Source organism: Hypanus sabinus, chromosome 2 (genome assembly GCF_030144855.1).
Source record: "Hypanus sabinus isolate sHypSab1 chromosome 2, sHypSab1.hap1, whole genome shotgun sequence".
Lineage (NCBI taxonomy): Eukaryota > Metazoa > Chordata > Chondrichthyes > Myliobatiformes > Dasyatidae > Hypanus > Hypanus sabinus.
In genome coordinates, this window is record NC_082707.1 from 98748025 (window position 1) to 98773430 (window position 25406).

Here is a 25406-nt window from a genome sequence, read left to right on the forward strand (position 1 = left end):
GGGGATGGGTTTTATGGAGGGGAGGGAGGGTGGGTTGTGCTTTGTCGGGGATGAGTTTTATGGAGGGGAGGGAGGGTGGGTTGTGGTTTGTCGGGGATGAGTTTTATGGAGGGGAGGGAGGGTGGGTTGTGGTTTGTCGGGGATGAGTTTTATGGAGGGGAGGGAGGGTGGGTTGTGGTTTGGGGATGGGTTTTATGGAGGGGAGGGAGGGTGGGTTGTGGTTTGGGGATGGGTTTTATGGAGGGGAGGGAGGGTGGGTTGTGCTTTGGGGATGGGTTTTATGGAGGGGAGGGAGGGTGGGTTGTGGTTTGTCGGGGATGGGTTTTATGGAGGAGAGGGAGGGCGGGTTGTGGTTTGTCGGGGATGGGTTTTATGGAGGGGAGGGAGGGCGGGTTGTGGTTTGGGGATGGGTTTTATGGAGGGGAGGGAGGGCGGGTTTTATGGAGGGGAGGGAGGGCGGGTTGTGGTTTGGGGATGGGTTTTATGGAGGGGAGGGAGGGCGGGTTTTATGGAGGAGAGGGAGGGCGGGTTGTGGTTTGTCGGGGATGGGTTTTATGGAGGGGAGGGAGGGCGGGTTGTGGTTTGGGGATGGGTTTTATGGAGGGGAGGGAGGGCGGGTTGTGGTTTGGGGATGGGTTTTATGGAGGGGAGGGAGGGCGGGTTGTGGTTTGGGGATGGGTTTTATGGAGGGGAGGGAGGGCGGGTTTTATGGAGGGGAGGGAGGGCGGGTTTTATGGAGGGGAGGGAGGGCGGGTTTTATGGAGGGGAGGGAGGGCGGGTTTTATGGAGGGGAGGGAGGGCGGGTTTTATGGAGGGGAGGGAGGGCGGGTTTTATGGAGGGGAGGGAGGGCGGGTTGTGCTTTGGGGATGGGTTTATAGAGGAGAGAATGGGCCACAGCAAAGGCTGCTGAAGTGATGATTTGGTTTCTCTCATGATACTTAAGAACTCTAGGAATTCCGCATACCACTTGATGGAGCTGAGAGTGGGAATGTTAGGGAAGACACTTTAATTAGCTTTTATAATAGAAGATGCATTTTACTTTTGCTTTCCAAGGTTAAATCCTAACTCCTGGTTTAGCCTACTAAAACCTACTTCAGCCGGATCTGGCACTAGTCACCTTCCCGTTATTTTCTTAGGACAATGAAGGAAGCCATTTGGCCAATGGAGTTTACACTGGCTCTTTGGACAATGTCAGTTCTCTGATTATTTCCTTCTAACCCTTTCTCTCTACCACCCATCTATTATCAGACATAAGCTAATTGGCCACTGTAAGTTATCAACTGGCATGATGTTGGGCCCTGGGAGGAAACTGGAACGTTCAGAAGAGCAGTGTTATTACAGAAAGATATATACAATCCATACAGGAGGCACATTTGAAGACTAGGTGTGGATTGTTGGAGTAGTGAGGGATCAGCACTACCTGCCGCATTACTAACTCAAATAACCAGGCGTTCAACAGTGGTTTACAGAAGCTCATCTCTGAATGCACAATGAAGTGGTCGGCTCCAGCAGCAGAAGACCGCACCAGGTTCCAATCCTTTACTGAACAAAGTGGCCATGAGCGTCTATCTAACTGTATCATAACTGTATTGAATGAGATAGCCTCTACTGCTTCCCTGGGCAGAATATTCTACCAATTGACTCCTTCTGCATTTCCCCATGTCATTGGTACCTACATGCACCTTGGCAATTGGCTGTTCACTCTTCCCTTCCAGAATGCCTTGCAGCTGCTTTAAGACATCACTGACCCTTGCACCTGCGAGGCAACACAAATCCTGTGAGTCCTGTTTGCAGTCACAGTAGCTTCTGTCTATTCACCTTACCATGAAATCGCCTACCATGACAGCTTTGCCACTTTTTTCCTGCCCTCCCCCCCCCCCCCCCCCCCCCCCCCCCCCCAGAGCATCCAGTCGCCCATGATGGCATGATCCTGGCTACTTCTGTGTTCTCCTGGCAAGCCACACCCCCTCAACGATATCCAAAGAGGTATATCTGTTTTGGAAGGAGATGGCCACAGGGGTCTCCTGCACGACCTTCCTGCTACTGCTGTGCCTCGTTGATCATCCATTCCCCATCTCCCTCGGCCCTTAAACTGCATTGTCACCAGTTTTTCTAAGTGTGTTTGCCATGTCATTCTCAGCAACGCGGATGCTTCAGAGTGAACCCGTGAGCAGCTCCAGGGCTGCCATGGACACACTTCCTGCAAGCACAGTCACCAGGGTTTTTGGCAGCTTCGCTGAGTTCCCACTTGGCCCAGGACAAGCATGAGACAGGTCTGAGCTCACATTCAATGACTAAAAAGCTTTGAGGGGAAAAAGACCAAAACAAAAATAAATAATACCTTAGTGTTGCTTGCCTGCCTCACCAAAGCCCACACAACAAGCAGCCCCTCTCAGAATGGCCACTCTTAACTTCTTTGTGGCTGTCCTTTTCACCATCCATCTCATTGCACTCCAAGTCAACTTTTTACATAGAAAATAGGTGCAGGAGTAGGCCATTCAGCCCTTCGAGCTTGCACCACCATTCAGTATGAGCATGGCTGATCATCCAACTCAGAACCCTGTACCTGCTTTCTCTCCGTACCCCCTGATCCCTTTAGCCAGGAGGGCCATATCCAACTTCCTCTTAAATATAGCCAATGAACCGGCCTCAACTGTTTCCTGTGGCAGAGAATGCCACAGATTCACCACTCTCTGTGTGAAGAAGTTTTTCCTCATATCAGTCCTAAAAGGCTTCCCCTTTGTCCTTAAACAGTGACCCCCTCATTCTGGACTTCCCCAACATCGGGAACAATCTTCCTGCTTCTAGCCTGTCCAATCCCTTTAGAATTTTATATGTTTCAATAAGATCCCCCCTCAATCTTCTAAATTCCAGTGAATATAAGCCTAGTCGATCCTGTCTTTCTTCATATGCAAGTCCTGCCATCCCAGGAATCAATCTGGTGAATCTTCTCTGCACTCCCTCTATGGCAAGAATGTCTTTCCTCAGATTAGGGGACCAAAACTGCACACAATATTCTAGGTGCGGTCTCACCAAGGCCTTGTACAACTGCAGTAGAACCTCTCTGCTCCTGTATTCAAATCCTTTTGCTATGAATGCCAACATACCATTTGCCTTTTTCACCACCTGCTATACCTGCATGCCCACCTTCAATGACTGGTGTACAATGACACCCAGGTCTCGTTGCACCTCCCCTTTTCCTAATCGGCCACCGTTCAGATAATAATCTGTTTTCCTGTTCTTGCAACCAAAGTGGATAACCTCACATTTATCCACATTAAATTGCATCTGCCATGAATTTGCCCACTCACCTAACCTATCCAAGTCACCCTGCATCCTCTTAGCATCCTCCTCACAGCTAACACCGCCGCCCCACTTCTTGTCATCCGCAAACTTGGAGATGCTGCATTTAATTCCCTTGTCTAAATCATTAATATAGATTGTAAACAACTGGGCCCCAGCACTGAGCCTTGCGGTACCCCACTAGTCACTGCCTGCCATTCTGAAAAGGTCCCATTTACTCCCACTCTTTGCTTCCTGTCTGCCAACCAATTCTCTATTCACATCAATACCATACCCCCAATACCGTGTGCTTTAAGTTTGCACACTAATCTCCTGTGTGGGACCTTGTCAAAAGCCTTTTGAAAATCTAAATATACCACATCCACTGGCTCTCCCCTATCCACTCTACTAGTTACATCTTCAAAAAATTCTATAAGATTTGTCAGACATGGTTTTCCTTTCACAAATCCATGCCGACTTTGTCCGATGATTTCACCTCTTTCCAAATGTGCTGTTATCACATTTTTGATAACTGACTCTAGCATTTTCCCCACCACCGATGTCAGACTAACCGGTCTATAATTCCCTGGTTTCTCTCTCCCTCCTTTTTTAAAAAAGTGGGGTTACATTAACCACCCTCCAATCCTCAGGAACTAATCCAGAATCTAAGGAGTTTTGAAAAATTATCACTAATGCATCCACTATTTCTTGGGCTACTTCCTTAAGCACTCTGGGATGCAGACCATCTGGCCCTGGGGATTTATCTGCCTTTAATCCCTTCAATTTACCTAACACCACTTCCCTACTAACATGTATTTACCTCAGTTCCTCCATCTCACTAGATCCTCAGTCCCTTACTATTTCCGGAAGATTATTTATGTCCTCCTTAGTGAAGACAGAACCAAAGTAGTTATTCAATTGGTCTGCCATGTCTTTGTTCCCTATGATCAATTCACCTGTTTCTGACTGTAAAGGACCTACATTTGTCTTGACCAATCTTTTTCTTTTCACGTATCTATAAAAGCTTTTACAGTCAGTTTTTATGTTCCCTTCCAGCTTTCTCTCAATCTTTTTTCCCTTTCCTAATTAAGCCCTTTGTCCTCCTCTGCTGGTCTCTGAATTTCTCCCAGTCCTCAGGTGTGCCGCTTTTTTTGGTAATTTATATGTTTCTTCTTTGAACTTGATACTATCCCTAATTTCCCTTGTCAGACACGGGTGCACTACCTTCCCTGGTTTATTCTTTTGCCAAGCTGGGATGAACAATTGTTGTAGTTCATCCATGTGATCTTTAAATGCTTGCCATTGCATATCCACTGTCAACCCTTTAAGTATCATTTGCCAGTCTATCTTTGCAAATTCACGTCTCATACCTTCATAGTTACCCTTCTTTAAGTTCAGAACCTTTGTTTCTGAATTAACTATGTCGCTGTCCATCTTAATGAAGAATTCCACCATATTATGATCACTTACCCAAGGGGCCTCACACGACAAGATTGCTAACTAACCCTTCCTCATTGCTCAATACCCAATCTAGAATGGCCTGCTCTCTAGTTGGTTCCTCGACATGTTGGTTCAGAAAACCATCCCGCATACATTCCAAGAAATCCTCTTCCTCAACACCCTTACCAATTTGGTTCACCCAATCTATATGTAGATTGAAGTCACCCATTATAACTATTGTTTCTTTATTGCACGCATTTCTAATTTCCTGTTTAATACCATCCCCAACCCCACTACTACTGTTAGGTGGCCTGTACACAACTCCCACCAGCGTTTTCTGCCCCTTAGTGTTATGCAGCTCTACCCATATCGATTCCACATCCTCCAGGCCAATGTCCTTCCTTTCTATTGCGTTAATCTCCTCTCTAACCAGCAATGCTACCCCACCTCCTTTCCAGTCTATCCTTCCTGAATATTGAATATCCCTGGATGTTGAGCTCCCATCCTTGGTCACTCTGGAGCCATGTCTCTGGATCCCAACTATATCATATTCATTAATTACTATCTGCACATTCAATTCATTCACCTTGTTACAAATGCTCCTCACATTGACACACAAAGCCTTCAGGCTTTTTTTAACAACACTCTTAGCCCTTATACAATTATGTTGAAAAGTGGCTCTTTTTGCTTTTTGCCCTGGATTTGCCTGCCTGCCACTTTTACTTTTCAGCTTACTACTTTTTGCTTCTACCCTCATTTTACACCCCTCTGTCTCTCTGCACTTGTTCCCATCCCCCTGCCACATTAGTTTAAATCCTCCTGAACAGCAGTAGCAAACTAGGACATTGGTTCCAGTCCAGCCCAGGTGCAGACCATCCTGTTTATACCAGTCCCACCTCCCCCAGAACTGGTTCCAATGCCCCAGAAATTTGAATCCCTCCCCCTTGCACCATTTTTCAAGCCATGTATTCATCTGAAATATCCTATTTCTACTCTGACTAGCAAGTGGCACTGGTAGTAATCCAGAGATTATTACCTTTGTGGTCCTACTTTTTAGTTTATCTCTTAACTCCCTAAATTCACCTTGTAGGACCTCATCCCATTTTTTACCTATATCATGTGCACCACGACCACTGGCTGTTCACCCTCCCATTCCAGAATGTCCTGCAGCCGCTCAGAGACATCCTTGACCCTTGAACCAGGGAGGCAACATACCATCCTGGAGTCTCTTTTGCGGCTGCAGAAACGCCTATCTATTCCCCTATCACTATAGCTCTCCCACTCCATTTCCTTCCCTCCTGTGCCACAGAGCCACCCATGGTGCAATGAACTTGGCTGCTGCTGCCTTCCCCTGATGAGACATCTCCCCCAACAGTATGTCTGTTTAGGAGGGAGATGACCTCAGGGGACTCCTGCACTACCTGCCTACTTCTACACTGTCTAGTGGCCACCCCTTCCCTTTCTGCCTGTGTCACCTTTACCTGCGGTGTGGCCAACTCACTGAACGTGCTATTCACAACTTTCTCAGCATCACAGATGCTCCAGTATGAATCCAATTGCAGCTCCAGATGCTCAATGCAGTCTGCCAGAAGCTGTAGTTGGATACACTTCCTGCACACATAGTTGTCAGGGACACTGGAAGTATCCCTGATTTCCCACATGATGCAGGATGAACAAACCACAGTGCCAATATCAGCTGCTATGACCTACCCAATACTTGCCTCAACTTTTGAAACTTTCTTCTTTGAAAGGAACTCACCAGGCCTTACCTCACTTGGAGTGAAACTCATCCTCTGCCTCTTCTTATCAAAGCCTCAAATCTCCACTCACTGGCTGCTCTGCTTGAGCTACCCCTCTATTTATTTGTTTGAGCTTTTCAAACTACTTGGTCACCTGACCTCAATTGCCCAATCAGCTGCTTCCTGCTGAGTCTGAGCTATTCAAATCTTTATTGACTTGATTGCACAGTCCAACTGCCAGAATCTCTCGAGTCAAAGCCTCAAATCTCCACTCCTTCACTGGCCCGCCCACTCACTCACAGGCCGCTTTGCTTGAGGTAATCCTCTATTTATTTGTTTGAGCTTTTCAAACTGCTTGGTCACCTGACCTTGATTGCCCAATCAGCTTCTTTTTTGCTGAGTTTGAGCTATTCAAATCTTGATGATCTAATCAACATCTTTCTGCTGAGCTATTCAAATCTTGATTGACTTGATTGCACAGTCCAACTGCCAAAACTGTCAGAATCTCTCGAGTCGAAGCCTCAAATCTCCACTCCTTCACTGGCCCGCTCACTCACTGGCAGCTTTCCACTTTAATGTGTCTGCTTGCATTTCTGGAAACTATATTCTTTCTTTGCCGTTGCGTACAATCTATTCTGCCTGTTGACTACTTTCAAGTGCATCAACTGGTTTCTCTTTATGGAGATTGAGATAATTGCATCTACAGCAACTGAAAATGGGGAGAGGGATCCTGGGAATGGAATCCATTATTTTACCAACATAACTATTTACATTAATTTACAAAATTTGACCCTGTTGTTCTTTGTTATAGAACCAGCTCTCTGGTTATCTGCTGCGGAAGTTCAAAAACAGCAATGGGTGGCAAAAACTTTGGGTTGTCTTCACCAACTTCTGCCTCTTCTTCTACAAGACCCACCAGGTATGACCCAATGTTTGATTACAATGGAACATTAAACTACAGCTTGAGTTAGGATGTGGTGGTTTATCTTGGAAAATGTTGAAGTTGAATGTCCATTCCTGCAATCAGGATATTTACACTCAGGATATTTACAGGATATTTAAATCAGGATAAAGACTGGGGTGTTTACACAGCATGAAAATACTGCAGCAGAGTAACTGGAATGTATTCCGAGGGGAAAAGAATTGTTCTGTGAATGATTCAACGTCAGGATACGTGGACTGATGATCACCCGTAAGGTATTCTGATTAGAAATGTGAGAAAGCAAAGGGAGGAAATGGGATAGGGAACAAAAAGAGGAAGAAAAGTCTAGCACTTCTCTTTAATAGACAGAATGAGATTCTGTGGAGTGAGAGCAATACAGCACAAACAGGCCTTTAGATCCGACTGACCATTAACCATTTACAGCAAACCTGTGTTTCCATTAACTTCTCCCAAATTATACTCATCACCTACACATTGGGGTTGATTTACAACAAACGATTTAGCTACCGACCTACGTATATTTGGATGGTGGTGGGGGGGGGGGGGGGAGAAATCAGAACACCTGGAGAAAACTCACACAGCTGCAAGGAGAGTGTGCAAAGTCCACACAAACAGCCCTGGAGGTCAGGATTGAATGCAAAGCAGAGACTATACTGGCTGCACCAATATGCTACTCTTGATTTTATACAATGGGATGGTTGGCCAAGTAGTACGTTAAAAATGCAAATTTAGCTTTTTTGATGAATTTGAATTTTGTTGATTCTTAACATATGTGGAGAGAAAACAAACTTCAAACAGTGAATTGCATTTGAAGGAGATAATAACTTAGTTATATTTCCTGTTTACACAAATGAGGTGGAATTTATGTTTGAGGAAGGTGTATTATGAAAGACAAGAAGTAGGATTTTCAGCTTTAGAAAGTAGTTCATTAATATGTGATCTTTCAAACTGTGTTAATAAATTAGTATTAATATGGGTGCCAAAGTAGCGGATTGGTTAACATAACGCTATTACAACTTGGGGCATCAGAGTTCAATTCCAACATCATGTGTAAGGAGCTTGTATGTCCTCCCCATTGACATGTGGGAACTCCAGTTTCCTCCCACAGTCCAAAGACGTACCTGTTAGTAGGTTAATTGGTCTTTGTAAATTGTCCTGTGGTTCAGCTGGGGCTAAATCAGTGGGTTGCTGGTGGCATGGCTCAAAGGGCAGAAGGGTTTTCTCAGCGCTGTGCTTTAAGTACATAAATAAATTTTTCACCAAAGAGCAGCACATCATGTTGAACTCTTAACTATTGACTATTTACTTGAGGCAGATACTTATTTTGTGAATGGTCAGTCAGGAAAGGACAGGGTGATTCGGCACAGAAACAGGACTTTCAGCCCATCTTCTCCATGGTGAACCAGGTTACCACGTAAGCTTTTAATTCCGTATCCCTCTAAACCTCTTCTATCGCTGTAGTTATCCAAATGTCTTTAAATGGTTTTGTCATAGCTGCCTCAACTGCTTTGTCAGGCATCTTTTTCCACATTTGCACCACCCACTGTGTAAAGAATTTTCCCCTCAGATCCCTTTTAAATCTTTTTTCTTTCACCTTGGACCTATGCCCTCTAGTTTTTTGTTCCTTTTCCCTGGGGGAAAAGACAGTATACATTCATACTATTGCCTCTCGGTCTCCTATACATCAAGGAACGAGTGTTAGCCTGCCTAGCCTCTCCCTATATCTCAGGCCCCTGAGCCCATGGCAACATTCTTATAAGTCGTCTTTTTATTCTTTCTGGGTGTCTGAGCTACTGGAATGAATTTCTGGCTGAGCAGGTGCAGGATACAGAGCTACAGATAAGTTAGGAAACAAAGAAATGGGGCAGAAGACCCGAAGTTATAAAATAGTCCATCTTGGCAAAAACAATTGAAAACAACGTATTAACTAGATAGTGAGAAATTAAACATGAATGAAATGGTACTGGCGATATTAAGGCATATCAGGGTGGACGAATCCCTGGGGCCTAAGTATCGTAGAGCATTGTGGGAAGCTACAGAAGGAATTGGAGAGGTACTGACAGAAATACGTCATCCTCAGTCACAGCTGAGATTCCCGAAGACAGGAGGGTGGCTAATTTTTTGCCTTTGTTTCGGAAGTGCTGAAAAGAAAAGCTGAGGCACTATAGGTTGGTGAGCCAAACATCAGCACTGGGAAAGTTACTGAAGGCGATTCTAAGGGACAGGATTTTGAAAGGAAAGAACTGATGGGGATAGTCAGCGTGATTGTATGTGTGAAATCATGCCTCACAAATATATGTTGTTATTGAGTGCTGTCAAGTTGTGACTCATGGCGACTCTGTGGATAGTGTCGTTGACCATTGGGTTTTCGTGGCAAGATACGGAAGTGGATTGCCAGGTCTCTCTTGCACACAGATACTGCTGCTGCCCAGGTCGGGAGCCGACCGGATTTGAACTTAAGACCATCCGTCTTGAAGTCTGGTGCTGATGCCACTACATAACTGGCCAGCCCAGCCACACACATATATACCCCTTGTAATTTATAAAGAGGTGTCTAAAATCATAGATAGGTGGATGATCAGAGTCTTTTTCTTAGAGCAAGGGAATCTAAAACTAGAGGGCATACAGTAGATTTAAGGTGAGAGTGGAAAGAAGGGGAATTGAGGGGTAACTTTTTCACATAGGGGGTGGTGATTATATCAGCTGCCAAAAGTGGTAGTGGCAGATACAATTACGATGTTCAAAAGGCATCTTGACAGCTACAAAGGTTTCGAGGGGTATGGGAACAATATAGGCAAATGGAACTAGCTCCGATAGGTACTTGGGGCAGCGTGGATGAGCTGGCCCAAGGGGCCTGTTTCCATGCCCAAAGTATATATCTACAACCCTGAGATTCATTTTTCTTGTGAGCACTCACAGTAAGTACAAGAAGCACAATAGAATCAGTGGAAGACCACACCCGAAAGGCCGAACAATCAAAGTGCAAAATACAACAGACTGTGCAGATTCAAAATGAAAATAATAATAAATGAGCAAAAAATGTCAAGAACATGAGATGAAGTGTTCTTGAGAGTGAGTCCGATAGGTTGTTGGAACAGCTCAGTGATGGGGCAGGTGAACTGCAGAACTCTGAAAAGCAAAGGGAGATGTGAGTGCCCTGCAACATGGTTTTTAAGAGGATATAATATGTGTATTCATTTAATTTATTAATTTACTTATCACATGTACATTGAAACACTCAGTGAAATGTGTCAATTGTGTTAACAACCACAGCAACCTTGAGGTGTGCTGTGGGTAGCCAATTTTCAAGAAAGACCTTAAACAGAGAATCAAGAGAGCTAAGCGGGGGTGGGGAGTGAGAGGGCAGCAATGAATGTCCTTGGTGAACAGGATTAAGGAGAATTCCAAGCCATTTTATACATGTATTTAAAAACAAGAGAGTAGCTAGGGACAGGACAGGATCAGTCAAGGAAAAAGGAAGTTATGTGGGGAAGTGATGAGATACAAAATGAGTTCCTCACATTGCTATTTGTCAAGGAGAACAGCATGGCACATAGTGGGATCTGGGAGGGGATGTTAATCTTTTAGAGCATGTAAGTTCCTAGGGCTTGATGAGATTTTCCCAGGTTATTGAGGGAGGCAAGGAAGGAGATTGCTGGCATCTTGACAGCGATCTTTGTACCCTCTTTAACCGCAGGCGAGCTGAGGGAAGCAGGTACAATAGCAACATTTAAGAAGCATTCGGAAAGGCACATAAACAGGCAGGGGTTGGAGGGATTTGGGCAATAGGGCCTATCCCTCTGCCATCCTGTACTGTGTTCTACGTTATGTGTATCCTTCAGAATTTAGTGAGAATGTAAAGTTTCCATGAATGTTTCTGATATTGCTACTATAGTAACAGCACACTCTAGAAAAGGAATTCACCAGACTCATTCAGCCACTCGCTTTAAAATTCTGTGCAGTCTAATGGGATAAGGCAACCTACTTGCCTTTAGATGCCTAATTTTCATCATTATAATTGCCCCTATTTAAATTGGAGAAACTGCTTAGAACAATTGAACAAACTGCATTTGCAATTCCATTTTATGGTGCTAACTCCTCAGGGTAACCGCAGATCTGTTGTTAATCCAATGAACATCTTTAAGATAGATTGTTTCTTGACAAATAGGGGGAGAAACTTGGCTGATGTAGGTAGAAGTGTGGTGTTGAGATTTAAAATTTACGAAATGACAGAATGAGCTAGGTGGACTGAACAGCTTTCTGCTCTTAGTCTGCGTTCTTTCTGTTACGTTTGTAATTCAAAACATTAAACTAATTCAAAGGAAAATAAGAGAGCCGAGAGATGCGAGTCTTAGTTTGTTCAAGGCATGCATGTATCATGTGTTAGTGTGATAACGTATGCAAATTCTTTCTTTCTTTTTCAATCTTTTTATTAAATTTCATATATAAAAAAAACAACACAAAATAATGAATAGATTACAGATTCAATAAACTTGAGATTACATTAGTAATAGGATAATAATATCCTATTAAAACATCCATCAACAAAAGGTACATAAATCAATCAAGTCTATATAAATATATATGAAAAACAGAAATAATCGTCGAAAAAAGAAAAAAAAATTGAAATTATATATGAGAAAAAATATATAATGAAAAAAAATACTAAACTAAAACTAACATGGGCAATAATAGCACTTTATAAATATATAAAGGTGTCAAGAAAAGAACTCCAGAACTCCATACCTGAACAAGTATAAGTAGAGAAAAGGATCTGAAATAAGCCAAATTAATTCATATGAAAGTGTCGAATAAATGGTCCCCAGGTTTCTTCAAATTTAATTGAAGAATCAAAGATAGTGCTTCTGATTTTTTCCAAACTCAGATAAGAAATAGTTTGGGAGAACCACTGAAATGTAGTAGGAGGATTTACTTCTTTCCAGTTTTGTAATATAGACCTTCTGGCAATTAATGTTACAAAAGCAATCATTCGTCTGATTGAAGGGGAAAGCTGATTGCCATCTTCATTTGGTATACCGAAAATTGCAGTAATAAAATGGGGTTGTAAATCGATATTCCATACTGAGGAAATGACATCAAAAATGTCCTTCCAATAGTTATGTAAAGTGGGACATGTCCAAAACATGTGAGTCAATGAAGCCACTTCTAAGTGACATCTGTCACATTGAGGATTAATATGCGAATAAAATCGGGCAAGTTTATCTTTAGACATATAAGCTCTATGTACAATTTTAAATTGTATTAAAGCATGTTTAGCACAAATAGAGGAGGAATTAACCATTTGTAAAATTTTTTCCCATTTATCTGTTGATATATTACATCGAAGTTCTTTTTCCCATTCTTGTCTAATTCTATCCGATATTTCTGGCTGTATCTTCATAATCATGTTATAAATAAAAGCTACTAATCCCTTCTGACAAGGATTAAAAGTAAAAATCAAATCTGAAAAATCCGATGGAGTTGAATTAGGAAAAGATGGAAGAATTTTATGTAAGAAATTTCTAATTTGTAAATATCTAAAAAAATTAGATTTAGGTAATTCAAATTTGTTGGATAGTTGATCAAAAGACATCAAAGTACCTTCAAAAAAAAGATCACGAAAACATTTTATACCTTTCCTTTTCCATATACTAAAAGCTTGATCTGTCAATGAAGGTTTGAAAAAAAAATTACATAAAATAGGGCTGTCCAGAGCAAAGTTTTTCAGATTAAAGAATTTGCGAAATTGAAACCAAATTCGTAGTGTATGTTTAACAACAGGGTTAGATATCTGTTTATTGAATTTGGCTAAATCAATAGGAAGAAAAGAACCAAGAACGGAAAATATAGAATATCCCTTAACCTCACTACATTCCAAATTTACCCACTGTGGGCACACAGGTGAATCCAAATCTAGTTTCCAGTACATTAGGTTACGAATATTATTCGCCCAATAATAAAATCTAAAGTTAGGTAAAGCTAGACCACCATCTTTTTTAGACTTTTGTAATTGCCTTTTGCTTAACCTAGGATTTTTATTTTGCCAAACAAATGAGGAAATCTTTGAATCAATATTATCAAAAAAAGATTTAGGAATAAAAATTGGTAAAGCTTGGAATAAATATAAAAATTTCGGTAAAATCATCATTTTAATAGCATTAATCCGACCAACTAATGATAAAAATAAGGGAGACCATCTAGTAGTAAGTTGCTGAATTTGATGAAGCATAGGTAAAAAATTCAGTCCAAATAAATCTTTATATTTCTTGGTGATTTTTATACCTAAATAGATAAAGTTATCAGTAACAACTTTAAATGGCATCCTATCACTCAATAAAGTTTGCGCGTTTAAAGGGAATAACTCACTCTTATCTAAGTTTAACTTATAACCAGAAAAACTACCAAATTGAGCCAACAAGGATAAAATAGCAGGAATAGACCTACTAGGATTAGAAATATATAACAACAAATCATCAGCATAAAGCGATAATTTGTATAACTTCTCATTACGGGTAATACCAAAAATATTAGGAGACTCACGAATAGCAATAGCTAAAGGTTCTAATGCAATATTAAATAATAAAGGACTTAAAGGACAACCTTGTCTCGTACCACGAGATAATTGAAAAAAAGAGGATCTATAATTATTTGTAAGAACAGAAGCAACAGGTTTATAATATATTAATTTAATCCATGATATAAAATTAGGACTAAAATTAAAGTTTCTCAATGCATTAAATAAATATGTCCATTCAACTCTATCAAAGGCTTTTTCAGCATCTAATGAGATAACACATTCTGGGGTTGTAGGTGATGAAGTATAAATTATGTTAATCAATTTTCTAATATTAAAAAAGGAATATCGATTCCTAATAAAACCAGTTTGATCTTCTGAAATAATCTGTGGTAATACCTTTTCTAATCTAATGGCTAAAATTTTTGTAAGAATCTTAGAGTCTACATTTAATAATGATATAGGGCGATAAGATGCACATAAGGTAGGATCTTTATCTTTTTTAAGAATTAAAGAGATAGTAGCTTCATAAAACGATTGAGGTAATCTCTTCTTAACAAACGCATCATTAAAGATTTCACATAGCCAAGGAGAAAGCAATAAAGAAAAAGTTTTAAAAAATTCTACAATAAAACCATCAGGACCAGGAGCTTTCCCTGAATTCATTGATGAGATAGCCTCTCTTATTTCATCCATAGAAATAGGAGCATCAAGCAAGCTACAATCTTCATCTATCAGTTTAGAAATATTCAAATTATTAAAAAAATTATCCATCGTAAACCGGTCACCGTCAAATTCTGATTGATATAAAGATTTATAAAAATCTTGAAAAGTGTTATTGATTTCTTTATAATCAGTAGTTAAATTACCGTCTTGTTTACGAATTTTAATAATTTGTCGCTTAGTCGAAATAGCTTTTAATTGATTAGCTAACAATTTACCAGTTCGATCACTATGAATATAAAATTGAGCCCTAGTCTTAATTAATTGATTCTCAATTGAAGAAGATAATAATAAACTATGTTCCATTTGAAGCTCAACTCTCTTCTTATAAAGTTCTTTGGTAGGAGTAACGGAATAAATCTTATCAATTTCTTTAATTTTATCCACCAATAAAGCTATATCTGAATATCTTTGTTTTCTTTTACCAGCGGAATATGAAATAATTTGTCCACGAATAAAAGCCTTGAAAGAGTCCCAAAGTATTCCTTTATCAATCTCTTCATTATAGTTTGTTGAAAAAAATAAGTCAATTTGTTGTTTTATGAAGGTAATAAATTCTGGATCTTGAAGTAAAGTAGCATTAAGTCTCCAAGATCTAGTATTGATAGAAGAATCCGAAATCTTGATAGATAACTTCAAAGGCGCATGATCCGAAATAGCAATAGAATCGTATTTACAATCAATAACATCTGTTAATAAACGATGATCAATAAGAAAGTAATCAATTCTAGAATAACTATGATATACATGTGAAAAAAATGAAAATTCTTTACCTTTAGGATTCAAAAACCGCCATATTTCAGTAATTCCAGAATCAACCATAAAAGAATTAATAAGTAAAGCTGATCTATTCGGAAGAGTTCGAATAGGTTTAGATCTATCCATCGAAGGATTCAAACAACAATTAAAGTCTCCACCCATAATCAACATATATTCATTCAAATTAGGAAGAGAAGTAAATAAACGTTTAAAAAATTCAGGACAATCAAAGTTTGGAGCATAAATATTAACTAAAACAACTTTCCGATTAAAAAGTGAACCAGTTATCAACAAAAATCTACCCTGTGGATCAGAAATAATTTCATAATGTGTAAACGAAATTGAGGCGTCTATAAAAATAGACACACCCCTAATTTTAGCGGTACAATTTGAGTGAAATTGTTGACCTTTCCAGAACCTAAAAAAACGTTGATTATCCTCCCTCCTAATGTGGGTCTCCTGTGCAAAAATAATATTAGCGTTCAATCTATGGAATACTTTAAATATTTTTTTACGTTTAATCGGATGATTTAAACCATTAGTATTCCACGAGATAAAGTTAATAGATTTATCCATCATACCAATATTAATTGTGTGTATCATAAAAGGTTAAAAAGACACATAACCCACAATTTAGGAAGAAGGAAAATTGATTCAGGAGCAACCGGAGATCCTGACACCTCAACAATATTAACAATTTAAAGTCAGCCCATAAACTAAAAGCAAAAAAATAAAAAGCAAAAGCATGAAAAAAGATCCCTCCCCCCTCCCCCCACCCTTTGAAAGAAAGCCAAGCGGCAGGCGCATAAACTAATACTAATATTACCCCCATTTCAAGATGGCAGCTCCATAAGAAAATTTTTTAAGAAAAAACTATATAACACCCCAATTAAAATATAGAGTTGCAAAAAAAAAATATATATATATATACCTACATATATATATATATATATATATATATATATATATATACACATACACATACACACCCATATCAGACAAATCAAAAAAAAACTAAAATAGTAAAACCAGAAAGATCATTAATAAAAAAAAATGCACATTAAAGTTTAAAAATGTGATACACCTTTAAAAAAGAAATTCCATATTCAGATACAAAGATGACGTTTCACAAGCCAAGACTTATGGGAAGAAGAAACGACATTTTGAGAAAGCCATATTACAAAATATGAATATAAATTCAGCAATCTAATAAGAAAATATAGTAAAAAAGTTATCAAAATAGAATATTTTTATAAAAAAAAGATTTAATAGACACTACAACATATTTAAAAAAAAAACTAAAGAAAAAGAATTCAAAACCTTTGTTCCATTTCTAAATACAGGCAAGCAAATAAATGCTTATAAAAAGTAAAGACTTATGGGAAGAAGAAACGACATTTTGAAAAAAAAATAATTCATTATTACAAAATACAAACGTATATAAAAAAAGGATATTATAAAAATTAAAACAGCATCTATAAGCAATAATAATAGTAGTAAAAAAAAAGACCCAGACCCATAGTTCAAAATAAGAAGTTATAACCCAACTTCCAGGGTTAAAACTTAAAATGAAATAACATCCTCTCTCCAAAAAAAAATCTTCAATGTAACTCATAGTTCAAGTTGCACTAGAGGATCGATATTCTTCAACAAATTTCTTCGCTTCTTCAGGAGTGATAAAAAAGTGTAGACTGTTGTCGGGCAGCACCATTCTAAGTTTCGCTGGATACATTAAAGCTTGTTTAAATCCAATCGAATGAATCTCTGCCATCACTGGTTTAAAAGCGATCCTGGCTTTCATTACTTCATACGAATAGTCTTCAACTATTCGAAATGAATAATTTCTGTAGGAGATCATACCTTTTTTACGAGCTAATCGAATTAGAAGCTCTTTCTCACGAGGATAATGAAGGCGAACAATCACCGCTCGTGGTTTATCAGACACAGACGAAAGCCTCGCAACTCTATGAGCGCGGTCAATAACAGGTTCATTTTTCAAACCTTCACCACCGAAAATTTCCCACAGTAATTTAGAGAAAAATTCAGTTAAATCACCGGACTCAACTTTTTCGGGAATTCCGATGATGCGCAAATTCTGTCTGCGAGAACGATTTTCAAGATCAGTAATTTTAAACTTGTACTGATCTAAAGTTTTAGCAGTCGACTCTATCTTCTTCTCTAACACTTCAATTGTACGTGCTTTTTCACAAATTGATTGTTCAAGAGTCGTGATCTTATTTCCATGCTGTTGAACCTCTAACGCCTGCGACTGAAACTTAGTTTCAAGCGATTTAACAACTCCTTCAAGATCGGATATTTTCGAAGTAATCCTCCTTTCCAAACTTAACAGTTTACTGTCCAATTTACCTTCTAGTCTGCCTTCCAGAGCCGCAAATTTAGCATCCAGTTTATTGTCCAATTTACTTTCCATAGCCGCAAATTTAACATCCAGTTTAGTGTCCAAAAGACCAACAATTGCGTCGATGGATACAGGATCCTTAGCCGATTTCTTACTTGTAGCCATTTTAGGTTTGACAAGATTAGATCAACTATTATTTTAGGAAAAAAGGGTCAATCAAAGGTAGCAACTCATATGATTAAGTTCGAAAAGGTCTAATTAAAGGGTGATTATAGTTAAAAAAATAAAGAGCGCCTAAAAGGCAGATGCTTACGCCGCCATCTTGAAACTCCACCCCCTATGCAAATTCATACATTTATGCATATAACCTGTAATGAATTATTTAAACAAACAACACACACACACACACACACACACACACACACACACATATATATATATAAATACTGAAATATTAAACACACAACATTCCTGCCTGCTTAGCTATAAACTCCAACTCAACATAGAATGCATCTCAACTATATACTCAGTATACTATATAATAGAACTACTATATACAGATATGCACAGATTAGTAAGTTTTTAATTGTCCCATTCAGACTAAAGACTTAATCGCTGTGGAGGATTTCTTACCCTTCTAGGATAATGTCTTTCCTGATAGAGGAGATCACTCTGCTGCAGGTGAGACTTGTAGCTGTGAGAAGTCTCAGGTTCTGGGGCCTCCTCTGTGGTGTTTGTAGAAGTAGATTCTGAGATTGTAGGAAGTGGTTCTGATAGCTCTGAAAACCATTTATTTCCTTCCTTTTTCTTCTAGTTTGTGTATCTTGATCTTGGGAAGGTCCATTTTGCTCACTAGAGTATTCTCTCATTAATGCTTCGCTTGCTGCCTTTACGATCTGGCCTCTCCTCTTGCTTTCCTCATCCACAACATTGTCTGATCAATTCTTTGTTTTCGTATCTCCAGTGACTCCTTTCTTTTTGGCCGTCCATTCATCCAGCTGGGCTTTGGTCATTGCATGTACTTTTACAAGCAGCTTTTTGTCTCCCACTTGAAGTTCCTTAATGCACGCAGAGTAGATTCTGGTTCTTTATACCCACAAAAGCCAAATGGTTGCAATGTTCTTGGACCTCCTTAAACTTTCTTTCAGCTTAAAACCAAGCCACATTTCAGAAGTAACTGATTATCATAATAGAGGCTTTCTCAGATACTTTGCTTACAAAACTCTTGTAGTCAGACCACTGCTTTCATCATTCTCAAGATTCCTCTGAGCAGCATATTGGATCTTCCTTGGTCCGATATGCTTCCCAATCAGAGGCCTACAGCTTGGCAGCAACACCTGTTTGTCCTCTGTTGGGTAATGGTTCGTGGTGTACAGCATGGAGACAGATGTTGCGTCATCCAGTACCTTTCATAATTCACTTACACATGACTCTACTGCAGGGGATGTGGCATGCAAATAGTGGATAATGGTAGACTGATGACATTTCAACCCTGGGAAACAAATACTCCCAGTTCATCCTATCTATGTCTCTCATAATCTTGTAAACCTCTATCAGATATCCTCTCAGCCTCCGCTCTCCAGAGAAAACAATCCAAGTTTATCCAGCTTCTCATGATAGCACATGCCTTCTAAACCAGGCAGCATTCTAGTAAACCTCTCCTGCACTCTCTCCAAAGCCTCAACATTCTTCCTGTAGTGGGCAACCAGAATTGTACGCAATACTCCAGATGCGGCCCATCTAAAGATTTATAAAGTTGCAACGTAACCTCTTGACTTTTGAACTCAATGCCTTGACTAACAAGTTATTTCCTGTTTGAGGAAATGACAGGCAGGGTATACAAAGGAGAGTCAGTGGATGTTGTTTATTTGTATTTGTAGAAGGCCTTTGAGGTTCCACATATGAAGCTGCCAAACAAGGTAAGAACCCATAGTAATACAGGAAAGATATAGCATGGATAGAAAATTGGCTGACAGGCAGGAGGCAAAGAGTGGGAATAAAGGAGACCTTTTTGGTTGGCTACCAGTGACTAATGGCGTTCCGCAGGGGTCTGTGTTGGGACTGGTTTTTTTCACATTATATATGAATGATTTGGATGACAAAATTGATGGCTATGTGGCCAAGTTTGCGGACAGTACACAGATAGGTGGAGGGGCTGATAGTGTTGAGGAAGCAGGGAGTCTGGAAAAGGACTTTGAATAGGAGAATAGGCAAAGAAGAGGCAGATGGAATACAGTTGATGGTCATGCACTTTGGTAGAAAGAATAAAAGCATGGAGTATATTCTTAATGGAGAGCAAATTCAGAAATCAGAGGTGCAAAGGGATTGGGAGTCTTTGTGCAGGACTCCCTAAAGATTAACTTGCAGGTTGAGTCACTGGTAAGAAAGGATATGCTGATATTGCAGAGGGTCCAGAGGAGGTTCATGGGAATGAAAGGATTAACATATGAGGCGGTTTTGATGGCTTTGGGCCTGTACCTGCTAGAATTTAGAAGAATGAATATTGAATATTGAATGGCTTAGATTGAGTGGACGTGGAGAGGATGTTTCTTGTAGTGGGGGAGTCTAGTTCCAGAGGGCACAGACTCGGAATAGAAGGATGTTTAGAACAGGGCATGAGGAGTAATTTCTTTAGCTATAGAGCAGCAAATCTGTGGAATTCATTGCTACCGACATCTGTGGAGCCCAAGTAATTGGGTATTTTTTAAGTAAAGGTTGATAGGCACTTGAGTAGTCAGTGACAAAGGTTGTGGGGAGATGATAAAAAGACCCTGTCTTTTAAAACATTGCAGAGCAGGAAGCCGAACTGGCCGTGACACCCTGACCATTTCAATCTGGCCCGGCGTTGAAATTGGTCAAACTTTGGGTCATTCCTTGCTCTTGGACCCGTCCCTGCCGCTTTTAATGCTCTCAGATGCATACCGGACCTTTCCAGTTTACCCAGCGCTTAAATTGATCAAACCTCAGGTCTTTCCTTGTTCACGGGCCTGGCCCTGGGCTCCACCTCGACTCTGCCTCGCCTCACCTCACTTCTGTTTTGCCGCATTGAAACACCTCCAAGTGCGCTCCAGCAATGGCCAGGTACTGGCTCTTTCCTGTTCTCAGGCCTGGGCCAGCTGCCTCAAGTCTGCCTGCCATACAGAAAGTGTACTGCACCTTTTGAAACTTCAGATCACACTGCAAAAATGCCAGGTTTTACAGACGGTTCAAAAGCTCAACGCTGACTGGGAAATTACAGGCTATTGATTGCAATGATCGTTTAACAGAAAAAGTTATTAATAAAGTATTTATTTGTTTTCTTTGTCACCGATAGGTAGTCGTTGAATTGAATTGAATTTCTTACATACGTGAGGAATAAAAATCTTTATGTTACGTCTCTGTCTAAATGTGCAATGTTCAAATTATAGTAATTTGCAATACATGGTATGTACAGTAAGATATATAACAGAACAGTCAATACAATTGTGTCAGCATGAATTAATCAGTCTGATGGCCTGGTGGAAGAAGCTGTCCCAGAGCCTGTTGGTCCCGACTTTTATGCTGCGGTACCGTTTCCTGGATGGCAACAGCTGGAACAGTGTGTGTTTGTGGTGACTTGGGTCTCCAGGCCCTTTTTACACACCTGTCGTTTTAAATGTCCTGAATAGTGGGAAGTTCACATCCGCAGATGCGCCGGACTGTCCGCACCACTCTCTGCAGAGTGCTGCAGTTGAAGGAGGTACAGATCCCATACCAGGCAGGGATACCAGTGCCATCTTCACCAGATGGCATCTTAAACCATCTTAATGGTGCACAAATGCTATTCTGGTTGGGGGAAGATATGTACAAGTGAAGTGGGCTTGGGTAAAGGGAATACGTTCCAAGTTTATGAATGATATGAGATGTGACAATGTAGTAATTACTGAGGATGGTAATATATATCAGGTATCCACAAAAAAATGGACAGACACATGGAAGATGCAGTTTTTTCACTTAGAAGGTTGCTAATATATGGAGCAGATTAACTGAGAGTATAAAATTACATTTCAAAGAGGCTTATGTACATTTACTTAAAGAAGACTAATTTATGGGGAACATTGGGACGAAGAATTAATTATGATGGGATTTTCATCGAGCAATAGACAACGTAGGCCCAGGGCTGTCTAGACAGTTAGAGTTGCATCTTTCTGCTGCTGTGACATGTCATTGGGAGTGGAAACTTGAAACTTTCTTCCCCCAAAAAAGATGCTGAAGCTCAAAATTTCAAAACCAAGATTGATCAGCTTTTGTTGGGGCCAGGTACTGAAGAATATGTTACCTGGGTGGCTATAAGAAATTAAGATATACAGGGATCAGCCACTGTACTGTTCAATGAGTTGAATGGGTTTCTGTTGTTTCTTTGCTGCACATTGTGCTTTAATGTTAAAGTGAACAGAATTGCTTTGCAGGAGGTTATTCAATCTCAAGGTAGGTTCAGTTAACATTGGTGGAATTGAGACTGTCAGTAGTCACTCTTTGCATCTGTGGTTCTTGCTTATTGCTTCTGGTGAAGATGTTATTCTTTGGCCTTTCCAGGATGACTACCCTCTGGCCAGTCTTCCACTGTTGGGTTACTCAGTGAGCATGCCTACCGACCGCGACCACATCTACAAAGATTATGTCTTTAAACTGCACTTCAAATCTCATGTCTATTTCTTCAGAGCAGAAAGCGAGTACACTTTTGAAAGGTAATATTCCAACTTTACATTAGCGCATAAGAGCACAGTGCAAATTTTAGTTTGACTTCCAGACAGTATTTCAGTCAAGGTTATGATTGACATGTTGTGTTCTCCCAGACGTGGCTTAAAGCCAGATCTAGCCCCTCTCCACCACCTCAAAAGGGCATTACATGCCCTGGATCAACACCAGAGTAGTCTATACCAGGTGAAAACTAACCTGCAGGAACCAGTTGGCCCATTTTATGTGTCGTATTCTAGGAAAATCCACAGTCAGTTTCCATGGAATTATAGAACGAGCATAGAATCAGGCCCTTCAGCCCATCAAGTCAGTGCTGACCATCAACCACCCATTTACACTAATCCTATTCTTTATTCTCCCTGTATTATCATCAACTACAGATTCTACTCCTCATCCACACACTGGGAGAAATTCCCAGCAGCCAATTAACCCTCCAACCTGCACGTCATACAACGTAGAACAGTACAACACGGGCAGGGACCAGCACTTGAACCCACAAGGTTGTACTGATCTAATTAAGGTAATGATGCCTAATTACACTAATCCTTCCTGCCTACACGTGAACCATATCCCACCATCAGCCCTGGCACCCAGCACTCTGTGTACACGTCTTTGTAGGATGAAACCAGAGCACCCAGGGCAAATTGACACCATCACAGGGAGGGTGTGCGAACTCCACAGAGAGCACTGAAGTCAGAATTGAACCTGGGGCTCTGGTGCTATAATCTACTAATTACAGTCTTTTATTGACTGATTGATGCATCCTTTTACTGCATTGGTTAATGTTCTATTCCTTTACAAAGTTGATAACTGTCACCAAACACTTTTAGCAGGAGTTTCATCCAGGTGCCCTGGAATGGCTGATGGAAATCAAGAGTTACCTGGAAATGATCGTGCTTGTATTGTGGGGATGGAGGCTGAAGGAGATTGCAGGGATAGAAAGAAACGAGGAAATGTAGTCATTTGAATAGAAGGAAGAGAATTTTTAAACATACGGGCATTGAGAAATTAGAAGCCATTGTGATCAGGAAGCACAATGATGATGTGAGAATGAACCCATGAACAGTAGGTTACAAACACCCTGCTTACCACTCCATGAGAGCAGAACCTGTTCAACTTCCTGCACTGGATGCAGAACAAAATACTTTAGATGCCTTCCCCGCAGTTAACTTTTTAAAGAGTGGAAATGCTAAGTGGTGACTATTTATTATCACATGTAACAAGATGAAAAGGTTTTGTTTTGCATAATTCCGTTCAGATCATTTCATCGGTACAGAGAGGTAGTAGAATGTAGTAACAGAATGCAAAATCTAGTGTTATGGATACAGAGAAAGTACAGTTAGACAAGGTACATAATGTGGTAGATTGTGAGCCCAAGAGTCTAATTTGATCATATGGGAGGTCCATTCAGTAGTCTAACAACAATGAGATAGAAGCTGTTCTTCAGCCAGAAAGTACAAGTTTTCCAGTTTTTGCATCTTCTGCTCAATGGAAGGGGTAGAAGAGAGAATGAGCAAGGTGGGAGAAGTCTTCCATCATATTGGCTGCTTTTCTGTGCTGTGTTACCTACTGATTACTGAACTTGGTTTCCTTTCACTAGGTGGATGGAAGTTATCAAAAGTGCAACCAATTCACCAGGATGGACAGCCCATTGCAGCCAGAAGGATACTTGAATTGAGCTGCAAAATTCTGAGTGTCGCCGTCTAGAACCTACAGAGTTCTGGAGGATACATTAGTACCAGGAGCACTTTGAATGGAAGAAGTGGGAACTGGTTTCAAGGTGCACAAAGGAATGGTCAATTTGCTCTGACAACAATGCATCACCAAGTTGAACTGACAAAACATGGACAAGCTGCAGTCGTGAATAAGCCTGGTCACTCCTCAGAAAACAACTTCCTGCATGTCTTATTGTATCAGTGGAAGAATCATTGTGAGGTTGGGGTGGGTTTAGACCTGGAGTTTAAGGATTGATTTTTGGATTAAATTAATGATGCTCTTGATGGTTAAAGGTTGACTGTTGTTTTCTCCCAGGGAATCTTGATGCATCATTTATCAAATACCAAAGGAATTGCTTCCTATACAATTAAAAATTAAATTAATCTGGTGTTGAGCACAGTGACTTCAGTTTACAACCGGCTGAGGCACAAGAAACACCAGAAATTGTTTAGGAATAGGCATGTTATGTATTTTTTCTCTATTGTCTGTTATGAGATGACATGGCCAAACCATATCACATTTGCAATATAACTAGTTTGTTATAGTGTTGTGTACACCAGACTGATGGCTGGCAATGACATTCGTCATGGCGCCCTTATGATCCAACTAGCCCGCGACACACTTACGCAAAGGCTTTCGGAAAATCCAAGAGAAACATCACCTACTGACTCTCCTTTGACTATCCTGCCTGCTATTTCTCAAAAATCTTACCAGCCACTGAAGTCAGGCAAAGTGGCCTATAATTTCTTGTCTTTTGCCTCCCTGTCTTTTTAAAGAGTGGAGTGACATTTATGATATTCTTGTCTTCTGATTCTATGTCACTTCTTGCTAAGGATTTGATTTTTATTTTTTTTTACATCAAACCCTTCCAACCCCTCTCTTGGCTCACCTGCCTTTCTTTTCAATAGGATATGTAGCCTCGTATATTTAGGTCCCAGCCATGATCTCCTTTCAGCCACAACACTGTGATGCCCACAACATTGTACCCCCCAACTTCTAGCTGTGCTACAAACTTACCCACTTAACTTATGTTACTGTTACTGTGTGCATTGAAATACAACACCTCAGTCCTATATTCACCATGTTGCCTCAAGTTAAACGTATCCTCTTCTAAACTTCCTTTCTTACTTTTTATTCTGGAGACTTCCTGCTTTCTTTCCTTTTTACTTTATCCACCTTTTTTTTCCAATCTATTGAACACACACCACAAAATG

At 40.2% G+C, this 25406-nt stretch overlaps 1 protein-coding gene across 4 annotated transcripts in view; it reads left to right on the plus strand.

Moving 5' to 3' along the window:
* farp2 (FERM, RhoGEF and pleckstrin domain protein 2) overlaps window positions 1-24488 on the plus strand; it is a 242812-nt gene extending 218324 nt beyond the window's left edge. For all 4 annotated transcript variants that reach the window (XR_009508090.1, XR_009508099.1, XM_059951181.1 and 1 more), the window contains 3 exons: window positions 7274-7381; window positions 22315-22466; window positions 24077-24488. Coding sequence is in view for 2 of the 4 variants with exons in the window: in XM_059951181.1 (XP_059807164.1) it covers window positions 7274-7381; window positions 22315-22466; window positions 24077-24149 (333 nt within the window). In the remaining 2 variants the exon portion in view is untranslated. The remainder of the gene's footprint in view (window positions 1-7273; window positions 7382-22314; window positions 22467-24076) is intronic.
* Window positions 24489-25406: the final 918 nt, after the last annotated feature.